The sequence below is a fragment of the Pristiophorus japonicus genome, chromosome 22, assembly GCF_044704955.1.
Source record: "Pristiophorus japonicus isolate sPriJap1 chromosome 22, sPriJap1.hap1, whole genome shotgun sequence".
NCBI lineage: Eukaryota > Metazoa > Chordata > Chondrichthyes > Pristiophoridae > Pristiophorus > Pristiophorus japonicus.
In genome coordinates, this window is record NC_091998.1 from 58,935,521 (window position 1) to 58,946,674 (window position 11,154).

The 11,154-nt window shown below is 47.8% G+C and overlaps 1 protein-coding gene across 1 annotated transcript; it reads left to right on the plus strand.

The window, feature by feature from the left end:
• Positions 1 to 6,153: 6,153 nt before the first annotated feature.
• LOC139235063 (interleukin-1 beta-like) lies at positions 6,154 to 10,400 on the plus strand. The gene is made up of 6 exons (XM_070866192.1): positions 6,154 to 6,292; positions 6,402 to 6,468; positions 7,467 to 7,743; positions 8,087 to 8,251; positions 8,836 to 8,969; positions 9,815 to 10,400. The coding sequence occupies exons 1-6, from the start codon at positions 6,237 to 6,239 to the stop codon at positions 10,025 to 10,027; spliced, it is 912 nt and encodes a 303-aa protein (XP_070722293.1). The 5' UTR covers positions 6,154 to 6,236; the 3' UTR covers positions 10,028 to 10,400.
• Positions 10,401 to 11,154: the final 754 nt, after the last annotated feature.

Here is an 11,154-nt window from a genome sequence, read left to right on the forward strand (position 1 = left end):
TTGTTGGGGATAATTTTCTGGCAATGTGTTCCTAGCTCGAGACTCACCAACAGGGGATCAAATATTGGACGTTTGTGCGCGAACTTCATGATTTACCGACTATTTACATTAATGATTTGTTAATCAAGCACAGTGCGTCCCATGATTTTTGATGTAACCATTTTACTTATTTTCATAATTTGCAGACTTTTCATCATTTCATGTTGTGGTAAACCTCTCGTGTTACACTTTGCGGAGACTAGTGGCAAAGGAATTGAAACTTTCCATTAAGAAAGCAGCATGAGTCATTGTTTTATGGGAGATAGGGCTCAGGTAGGTGAAACAACGGCAGCAGTTAGGCCATGAACTCTTTCACCGCCATTGGTCCCAATTTTAACTCGGGCAGGAATTGGGTGCTTGAGGCAAATGGCAAACCCATTTGAACTCATAGCCTTACCTACGAGCAGGGTTAAAATCGCCCTGACGTGTATCCGGGGTGGGGCAAGCCTAGATATTATCTGTGTGTGTAATAAAAACAGAAAATGCTGCAAATATCCAGCAGCTCTTCCGGAACCTGTTCTGAGAAAGGCTAGGTTCATGCGTCCATTGTTCAGCAGAACATGGTCGCCTCGCGTAGCATTAACTTGGCTTTTCTCATCATCGATTGCGATCGACCTGCTGTGTATTTCAGGCATTATTGTTTCCAGTATTCCTTCTGTTTCTCATTTTAGAGATGGGTGCCACACAATTCCTCAGGAATTTACTCAGTAGGCGACTGTTGGAACCCTCATAGAATAGGGCTAGACCTGGTTACATAGGATTAGCGGGAGGCCATTCAGCCCCTCGAATCTGCTCCGCCATTCACTTCAATCATGGCTGATCTGCACCTCACCTCCATTTCCCTTTCCTCCATATCCCTTGATTCCCATACCTAACAACAATCTCCCGATCTCAGCCTTGAAAGCTTCAATTAACATCCACAGCCTTTTGGGGGAAGAGAGGTCCAGATTTCTACTATTCTTTGAAAAAGTGCTTCCCGATTTCCCTCTAATTTAGTTATAATGTTGAGGTTGTGCCTCCTTGTTCAGGACTCGCCTGCCAGAGGAAATAGTTATCTACCCTATCAACCCCTTTAATAATAAACACCTCGATCAGATCACTTCCTCTATACTCAAGGGAATACAAGCCAGAGGTATGAAACTTGTCCTCAGAATGGAACCCTCTCAGCCTCGGGATCATTCTGGTGAATCTGCGTGGGGTCTTTGCCATTCTGGCCATTTGAATTCCCGTCACATGGGCGGTCGGCTGCCAAAGATACGACCAAAATGGCAACCTGACCAACAAACTCCAGGGGTGTCACCAATGGCAAGCCCAACAGGAGCAGGTCCGGCTCTAACACATTCGCACCTAGTGCGAGAAAATGAAACACCTTTAACATCAGGCACTCCCACGATAGGTACGGAACAGGTTAGATACAGAGTAATGCTCCCTCTACACTGTCCCATCAAATGCTCCCAGGACAGGTACAGCACGGGGTTAGATACAGAGTAATGCTCCCTCTACACTGTCCCATCTAACACTTTCAGGGCAGGTACAGCACGGGGTTAGGTACAGAGTAAAGCTCCCTCTACACTGTCCCATTAAACACTCCCAGGGCAGGTGCAGCACGAGATTAGATACAGAGTAAAGCTCCCTCTACACTGATCTGTCAATGTACGTCCGACCAAACTCTGAGAACATCGCTCACTGCCCAATAGAACATTGTTCCATTCCCCATACCTCTCGTCCTGTCGCCCATCTGAGTGAGACTCAGTAAGAAGTTAGGCAATAGCAGCCCATTAGAAACTGGGTTGAGGCCTCATGTAACAAATAGTTTCACTCCATCAGTTTTAGGTGCATTTGAAGGGGAATTTGTTTTTATTCCTATCATCCAGTCTGTACAGAGTAAATGATCTGGTGCTCAGCACAATTCAGGAGCAGGCAGCAGACATTTCCCCACAGCAAGATTTTCTATCCATTCATTTTAATGAACAGAAAATCATTTGATGTACATGTGCAATTTCACAATTATGTGCTCTCGTCCTGTGACTAGAACTTAGAAGCGGAATTCTTACCCTGATAACTGACTTCCTTCAGTGTGACTCCAAATGGTGGAAGGTCAGTCTCTATCCCACTGCACCACCAATGGGCCATCCTCCAATCAGATCAGCTGGCAGACTATGTACTCCTTAAATTAAATGCCTCAAGGTATACACGGTGAAACACAGAAACTTCGGCGTGCACTCCAGTGCTGAGGGAGCGCTGCATTGTTGGAGGTGACGTCTTTCGGATGAGATGTCAAAAAGTCTACTCTCTCAGGTTGACGTAACAGGCGCTATGGCACTATTTCTAAAAAGAGCAGGGGATTTAACCCCAGTGTCCTGGCCAATATTTATCCCTCAATCAACATCACTAAAACAAATTATCTGGTCATTATCACATTGCTGTTTGTGGAAGTTTGCTGTGTGCAAAAATTGGCCGCATTTCCAACATTACAACAGTGACTACACTTCAAAAAGTAAAGCGCATTGGTACCTCCGTGGTCGTGAAAGGCGCTATAGAAATGCAAGTCTTTCTTTATAAAAGGGTAGGAGTGTCTGGGAGTACTTTCACACCATGGGTCTGTGTACATTTACACAGATTGAGGATGAAATTGCACATGGGCGGTGTCTCACCGGTCTCCCGTTAAACCCTGGGCCCGATGGTCAGTTCCACTGACTTCATCAGAATTGAAATAAAAACAGTGAATGCTGGAAATCTCAGCGGGTCAGTAGAATTGAATATCAGATGCAACGGTCGGCAAATGCGATTCTGTCTGTTTTACGTCCCCCCACCACACACCCCATGTGCATCCCCCATCCCATAATAACCTCATGTGGTCCAACTGATCACACGTACTGTGGACGAGCGGGACGAGCGGGACGAGCTGGGGAAGTTTATTGTGAGTGCTGTCACTGAGCTCAGTGAACGGACATGCTTCCTGGAAACTTTCTCTCAGGGCAAGTGTGATCTGTATTGTTCACTCGTCTGTAACCTCTGCAGAAAGGTGCTGGCCGCTGCAATCCGGGGCGGGGAGGCGATACCGAGCTGTGTACTATTGGGTTACCCCGAAACATTGAATGGGTGAGGACACATTGCACTTTTAAATGTGGCATTCCAGCTGTTTGAAAGACCGGATACATTTCCGGCTTTTGCAACCCTGAAACTGCCTCAGAGAATGTCGCCTGACACAATAAACTTGGCTCAATAGACCAGCCACTCCTTCTCTTAGCTTGGATATTTGTTTTTTTATGTCAGCTCAGTGGGCAGCACAGTCGCCTCTGAGTTGTGGGTTCAAGCCCCACTCCAGAAACTTGAGCACATAAATCTAGGCTGACATTGCAGTGCAGTGCTGAGGGAGCTCTGCACTGTCGGAGGTGCCACCTTTTGGATGAGACATTAAACCGAGAGCCCTCTGCTCTCAGGTGGATGTAACAGATCCCATGGCATTATTTGGAAGAACAGTAGAGGAGTTATTCCCAGTGTTCTGGCCAATATTTATCACTCTGTTTGCTGTTTGTGGGAGCTTGCTGTGCGCAAATTGGCTGCTGCCTTTCCCACATTACAACAGTCACTACACTCCAAATGTACTTTGTTGGCTGTAAAACACTTTGAGACATAGAAACATAGAAAATAGGTGCAGGAGTAGGCTATTCGGCTCTCGAGCCTGCACCGCCATTCAATAAGATCATGGTTGAACATTCCTTCAGTACCCCTTTCCTGCTTTCTCTCCATACCCCTTGATCCCCTTAACCGTAAGGACCATATCTAACTCCCTCTTGAATATATCCAATGAACTGACATCAACAACTCTCTGCGGCAGGGAATTCCACAGGTCAACGCTCTATCAGTGAAGAAGCTTCTCCTCATCTCAGTCCTAAATGGCCTATCCCTTATCCTAAGACTATGTCCCCTGGTTCTGGACTTCCCCAACATCAAGAACGTTCTTCCTGCATCTATCAGAATCTTATATGTTTCTATGAGATCCTCTCTCATCCTTCTAAACACCAGTGAATAAAGGCCCAGTTGATCCAGTCTCTCCTCATATGACAGCCCAGCCATCCCTGGAATCAGTCTGGTGAACCTTCGCTGCACTCCCTCAATAGCAAGAACATCCTTCCTCAGACTAGGAGACCAAAACTGAACACAATATTCCAGGTGAGGCCTCACTAAGGCCCTGTACAACTGCAGTAAGACCTCCCTGCTCCTATATTCAAATCCCCTAGCTATGAAGGCTAACATACCATTTGCCTTCTTTACCGCCTGCTGTAACTGCGTGCCCACTTTCAGTGACTGATGAACCGTGACACCCAGGTCTCGTTGCACCTCCCCTTTTTCTAGTCTGCCGCCATTCAAATAATATTCTGCCTTTGTGTTTTTGCCCCCAAAATGGATAACCCCACATTTATCCACATTATACTGCATCTGCCATGTATTTGCCCACTCACCTAATCTGTCCAAGTCACCCTGCATACTCTTAGTGTCCTCCTCACAGCTCACACTGCCACCAAGTTTAGTGTCATCTGCAAACTTGGAGATATTACACTCTATTCCTTCATCCAAATCGTGAATGTATATTGTAAAGAGCTGGGATCCCAGCACTGAGCCGTGCGGCACCCAACTAGTAACTGCCTGCCATTCTGAAAAGGACCCGTTTATCCCGACTCTCTGCTTCCTGTCTGCCAACCAGTTCTCTATCCACGTCAGTACATTACCCCCAATACCACGCGCTTTGATTTTGTACACCAATCTCTTATGCAGGACCTTGTCAAAAGCCTTTTGAAAGTCCAAATACACCACATCCACTGGTTATCCCTTGTCCACTCTACTAGTTACATCCTCAAAAAATTCCAGAAGATTCGTCAAGCATGATTTCCCTTTCATAAATTCATGCTGACTTGGTCCGATCCTGTCACTGCTTTCCAAATGGGCTACTATTTGATCCTTAATGATTGATTCCAACATTTTCCCCACTACTGATGTCAGGCTACCCAGTCTATAATTACCCGCTTTCTCTCTCCCTCCTTTCTTAAAAAGTGGCGTCACATTAGCTACCCTCCCATCCATAGGAACTAATCCAGAGTCGATAGATTGTTGGAAAATGATCACCATTGCATCCACTATTTCTAGGGCCACTTCCTTAAGTACTCTGGGATGCAGACTATCAGGACCCGAGATTTATCGGCCTTTAATCCCATCAATTTCCCTAACACAATTTCCCGCCTAATAAGGATATCTTTCAGTTCCTCATTCTCACTAGACCCACTGTCCGCTAGTACATTCGGAAGGTTATTTGTATCTTCCTTTATGAAGACAGAACCGATGTATTGGTTCAATTGGTCTGGCATTTCTTTGTTCCCCATTATAAATTCACCTGAATCCGACTGCAAGGGACCTACATTTGTCTTTACTAATCTTTTTCTCCTCACATATTTATAGAAGCTTTTGCAGTCAGATCCTCCCCCCTCCCCCCCACCCCCCCCCCCACCCCACCCCGCCTCCCTCCACCTTATGGCCCACCAATCCTACCTTGGGCAATACACTGGCATCCCCAGCACAGACTGATTCTTTGATTTGCAGCCTCTGGTACTGAGACTGTCTGAATTGAGAAGCACAGCGAAATACTGCAGCTTGCTGGAAATCTGAAAACGCAAAGTGCGCCTGCTCGCCAGGTCAAGCAGCATGAGGGGGGAAACCCTGCCCAGGCTGCAGCAGGGGTATTGGAGGGACGGAAAATTACAGCTACAGTGTGTGATGTGGCTGAGGTTCTGGGCCTCAGTATCATTACACTCAGAGGGTAAAATGCTGCCTGGATACCCTCAACACAGAACAAGTGTGGCCTTTACTTGTTAAACCTTATGGGGCTTAGCAGGCAGTGAAATGCTTTTGCTTTTCAAACTTTGAATGGGTACCAGTGGCGAGAGGGTTAATTTCGGGAATATCCACACGCTGAGGAACTTCTAAAGACATTTCTGAAATAATGCACTACGCAATCAAAAAAATTCCATCCAGGGGAGACCCGCCCTGAGGGAGGAGCATGTGGAGGGCGCTGTGTATAAGACACGGGCTGAAGGCTGTTTATCAGCACAGCTACACAGTAATCCTGACAATCTTGAGCACACCGCCAGATATAACCTCAAACAACTGAGAGCGTCAAATCTACCGCGAAGACACGAGGCATGAAGACTGAGGTTGGACCCGTGACCATTCCAATGGTTGATAGTGAATCTCGAAGGTAAGATTTTGTTTAGTGTTTAATCCCAAACTGAGCGTTGCCAGTCGCTCTCTACCTCTGAATCCTGCCCATGTTTGCAGCAACTAAATGATGCTCGCTCTATCCGCAGAACCTTCAGTCACCGCCGCCGCAGGAATTCTCGCCTGACTTCTCCGGTCTCCTGCCCCCAGCTCAAGGTAAGAATCTTTCACTGGCATTGTATCAACCTGATATTGGTGTGTGGGGGCATGGGAGGGGGGACATGCATTTTGTTACAGTTACAGTAAGCTTGAGTTGGTAAATATTACAATGCTCTGAGCGAGCAGAATTCACAATGCAAATTGAACCCTCTTTGGAAATATTTTCTAAGTGCAGAGATTAAATTCCCAGGCCCCACCCCACACTCCAGCCCACCAATCCGGGCTGCGAGAGTTTCCTCTGTCTCAGCCCTCACAGAACCAGAGACATTTACAGCACGGAGCGAGACCATTTGGCCCATCGAATCCGCGCCGGCCGACCAAGAGCAACCCAGCTTAATCCCACTTTCCAGCTCTCGGTCCGTAGCCCTGCAGGTTACGGCACTTCACGTGCACATCCAAGTATTTTTTAAATGTGGTGAGGGTTTCTGCCTCTACCACCCTTTCAGGCAATGAATTTCAGACCCCCACTACCCTCTGGGTGAAGACATTTCCCCTCAAATCCCCTTTAAACCTGCTACCAGTCACTGTAAAGCTATGCACCCTGGTTATTATCCCCTCTGCTAAGGAAACAGGTTCTTCCTATCCACTCTATTTAGGCCCCTCATAATTTTACACACCTCAATTAGGTCTCCCCTCAGCCTCCTCTGCTCCAAAGAAAACATACCCAACCTATCCAATCTTCCCTCACAGCTAAAATTCTCCGTCATGTGCTCCAACTTGCCAGCCACAGGGTATCAGTGTGTGGTGCCTGCAGCGGTTGGGAGGTTCTGTTTCTGCACCAATTGCAGTAATTCCAGGCAATCCCCTGAGTGTATCCTGGGCGCAGCTTCTTGTCCATGGTGTTACAGAGACATCGCATTCCTTCATCTCAACTCCCACTAAACATGCCTGGGACCCTTGGCATTTCTGGGGGGGCTGGAGGCTGGGGCAAAAAAAGCACATCACCCGCCAACGAGACTGGACTCACTGAATCTAACTGTTTGCTCATTTTGCAGAGCCTATTTCAAGAGACCTTACCAAAAGTGATGGAGACGAGCACGGCCAATCACCGAGCAGACGGAGAGAGCTATCAGCTAGAAATCACCGGGACATCCTCGTCCATAACCACGGCCGGCAATGCAGTACTCTCGCTGGAAAAGGCTGTCATGTTGGTCCTGGCTGTTGAAAAATTCAAGAAGGGGTTGGGGCGGCCGTCGAGCAATGGCTGGGGACACAAGGGCACTTCCTTCAAGGGCAGCGAGCTGCTCGGGAGCTTCAATGCGCTGGTGGAAGGTAAGAAGCGTTTCCTTCCAGTGTTGTCATTGGTGCCATGGCCAACTGTGTGAGCAGTGTGGCACCCGGCATCATGGCTGCTGGCTGCTGTGTCAGTGCTTCTGTTGCTGCTCCCTCATTGTTGCTGGCTCAATATAGTGGCATTGCCCACAGCAGCTGTGGCATTCCCATTGGCGTAAGGATTTGACAAGACAGCCTGGCACCCGGGTAACCCGGGCTGGCCAAGAACTGCAGCCTTGCCAGCGCTGCCCAGAGACATATTACACTTCCAGATTGATTTTTTTTCTGATCAATCTCCGTTAATTTGCTGCGGTGAATAACTGCTTTCGATTTGTGCCAACAGAAGCCATTACCTGCATCAGCTATGACGACACTGAACAGGCGAACAGCTCCTACAGGTTCATGCGGAGTGAGCGCACGCAGGTGAAGGACGAGCAAGACAAGTCTCTGATGCTGTCGGACAACCTCCAGCTCGTCGCCCTGTTCTTGCAGGAGCCGAAGGACGAAGGTGGGTCACCTCAGCCCTTGCTCTTTTCTGGAACACTTCAAACAAGGAAAAGTTGGCCAAAGTATTTCAATCTTCCTGTTCGGAAGAAGAATTCTCTCCCGGTCACTGTCGCTCTTCCTTGCCCCGCCTCTATTCTCTCCCCGCCTCTCCTGACTCCCTGCACAGAGGCTGACTCTTGGCTGGGATATATTTCTACAGGAGTCACTCTCCCCCCCCCCCCCAGTACCTCACCAACTTGGCCATTCTTACTGTGAGGCCAAAGTGTTGTCAGGCTATTCAGCCATGGGGGAGGCGCATCATAGCCCAGCCCGACTGATGTATATCCCCAGGATCACTAGATCAGGACCAGGAGCAGGGACCCTGGCCATTTCATCTGCTCCCTGGCGGAGTGTTGCTGAGGCCAATTGTAATGCACCAGTGCCTGCCTTGGTTAACTTGAACCTGACGACCATCCAGCCTGAATGGCTCAATTCCATTCCAGATGGTGCATTTATCCAGTAATAACTGGGGAGCTGCACTTTTAGTAATCTTGGTCTTAATATATTCTGACGACAGTACTAACATGTTCCCTCTTTAACTTACAGTAACACTGGATGTGAGGTACTACAAGACCGCTGTGAGCACAGAGAATGATTTGCCTGTTGTTCTGGGAATCAACAGGCGGAATCTGTTCCTCTCTTGCACGGGATCACATGACAGACCCAGGATGCAGGTGGAGGTAAGGGATTGCACAGTTACCTGACAAATATCACGTCATTGCTACCTGGAGGCTCGGCCTCTTCTGCCAGCCTGCCTGTGTTCATTCTCTACAACTTACATGTGTCAGAGGATTCAGTCCATGTTTTGCAACCTTCCCTTCACTCTGGCTGTGATGCCCCATGTCCACAATCTGACCAATTTCAACACTGGTTCTGCAGCTTCAGGGAAACCCCCTGCCCATATCTTACAGTCCATCTCCCCTCCTCCTGAAGGTGCTGCCTCTCTCTGCGACACTGGTTCCATGGGTGCTGGCCACCCTCCACTCACTCGCCCATGGAGCCAATCCTCAGATAGTGTATCAGAAAGCTATTTAACCTGAGGGTGCAGCCCCATAGCCCAATCCTAGCCTGGCCTGACCTGATACCCAAACATGTACAATCTCCAGCAGGGATCGCTGCACAGTGATCAGGAGCTGGAACCCTGGCATTTTTCCCCCACCCTATCCCAGGAATGCTCTGTCCTCTCTCCCCTTCCTGGCCAAGGTCAGCTGGCTTAGAATAGTCCCGGGATCAAGGGCAATCACCCTGTGCATTTGCAGACAGTCAGCTGACGCGGAGTCTGGGCGGAGCCCTAATATCAGGGTAGCAGCCCCGCCAGGCACAGGAGCTGAATTCCCCAAGAAGGGAATGGGACGGGAAAGGGATGGGCGGCATTAGGTCTGCCGACTCAGAACCTCCCACCAACATCAAGAAACCAGCCCCGTGCACGCCAACATATCCTGAAATAAAGACCCCTGCAGCTTTTTCAGCTGAAATATAAATGTATTTCAATGTGTTCCAACCGATGATGTTTCTATTTGCACAGAAATGGGACAAGACTCTGCAGAATATCAGCAGTGCTACCGACCTGCTCCGCTTCGTGTTCTATAAGAAGGATTCGAGTTCTGGCGAGGACTTTGAGTTTGAATCGGCGATGTACCGGGGCTGGTACATCAGCACGTCCAGAAAGAGCAAACAGCCTGTGGACATGGACCGGAAGGAGCACCGCAAGAGAATCACAATCTTCACAGCGGAGTGAGACCATCCCGAGCTCTCCGCAGTTCACAACACAAACCAGGAGTAGTTGGTTTCGGGAGAGCGTGTGTATGTACTAAGTACAGAATTCGCAATCCATTGAATTACAATCATTTTGGTCATATTGGACTGAAAAGATTGATGTTGGAATATGTTGGTGAAACACAGGTAGCAATATTTGTTACTGCTTGACTTGTATATTATTTGCATTTAAACTTTAGTGAAACGAAGGTGTCGTATTTTTGGATCGTGAGGACTAATGATTGTATAAGTTATTCAATATTATTATTTATTATTTAAATTATTGATCCATTTATTGCTATACTGGAAGAGAAAGCTTCTTCCTTGGTTGATTAAATTTTGAGTTTTCTTTCAAACACATTAGTTTCCTTTTTCATTTTCACACATTTCCTTAAAAATGTTGTTTGGGGTAAAAAAAAATGAAGCACGCACCATTGCTGCAGTAGGAAAAGCTCTTCCATTCCCAACTGATTCTTTGCAATCTCCACAGTCTCGCGTTTGCTCACTTTTCTCACCCTCTGTTGGGCAGCTCCAGAATGTTTGTTATTACATTCTCTCCTGAAGAAAGAAAGACTTCCATTTCTATCGTCGCTTCCACCAGCTCAGGACGTCCCAAAGCCCTTCGCAGTCAATGAACCATTGTAATGTGGGAAACACAGCAGCCAAATTCCGCACAGCAAGCTCCAAAAACAGCAGTGCAGATAATGAGCAGATAATCTGATAGTTAGTGATGTTGATTGAGGGATAAATAATGGCCAGGACACCAGGAAAGCTCCCCCTGCTTTTCTTCAAATGGCACCGTGGGACCTTTTCTATGCACCTGAGAGGTGGGCCTTCACTTTAACCTCTCATTCAAAAGACGGCCCCTCCGGCAGTGCAGCACTGGGTGTCAGCCTGGATTGTATGCTGAAGTCTCCGGACTGGAGCTCCGGGACTGAGACGAGAGTGCTGCCACTGAGCCAAGGCTGACACTCGGCAGTATTGGGGGAGGTGCTGCATTCTTGGTCAGGTGCAGTTTCACAGGCGCTGACCATATTTCTCTATCTCAACTAAGTGACCATTCTTTGTGTATGTATACCAACAGTGTGGGGGTTGTTTCAGCTAAACGAT

Bases quoted from the DNA above. Each gene is read 5' to 3' on its own strand.
- LOC139235063 (XM_070866192.1), top strand. From the start codon at position 6,237: ATGAAGACTGAGGTTGGACCCGTGACCATTCCAATGGTTGATAGTGAA. The intron at 6,293-6,401 runs GTAAGATTTTGT...CTCTATCCGCAG, and splicing joins GTTGATAGTGAATCTCGAAG to AACCTTCAGTCACCGCCGCC. The intron at 8,252-8,835 runs GTGGGTCACCTC...TTTAACTTACAG, and splicing joins GCAGGAGCCGAAGGACGAAG to TAACACTGGATGTGAGGTAC.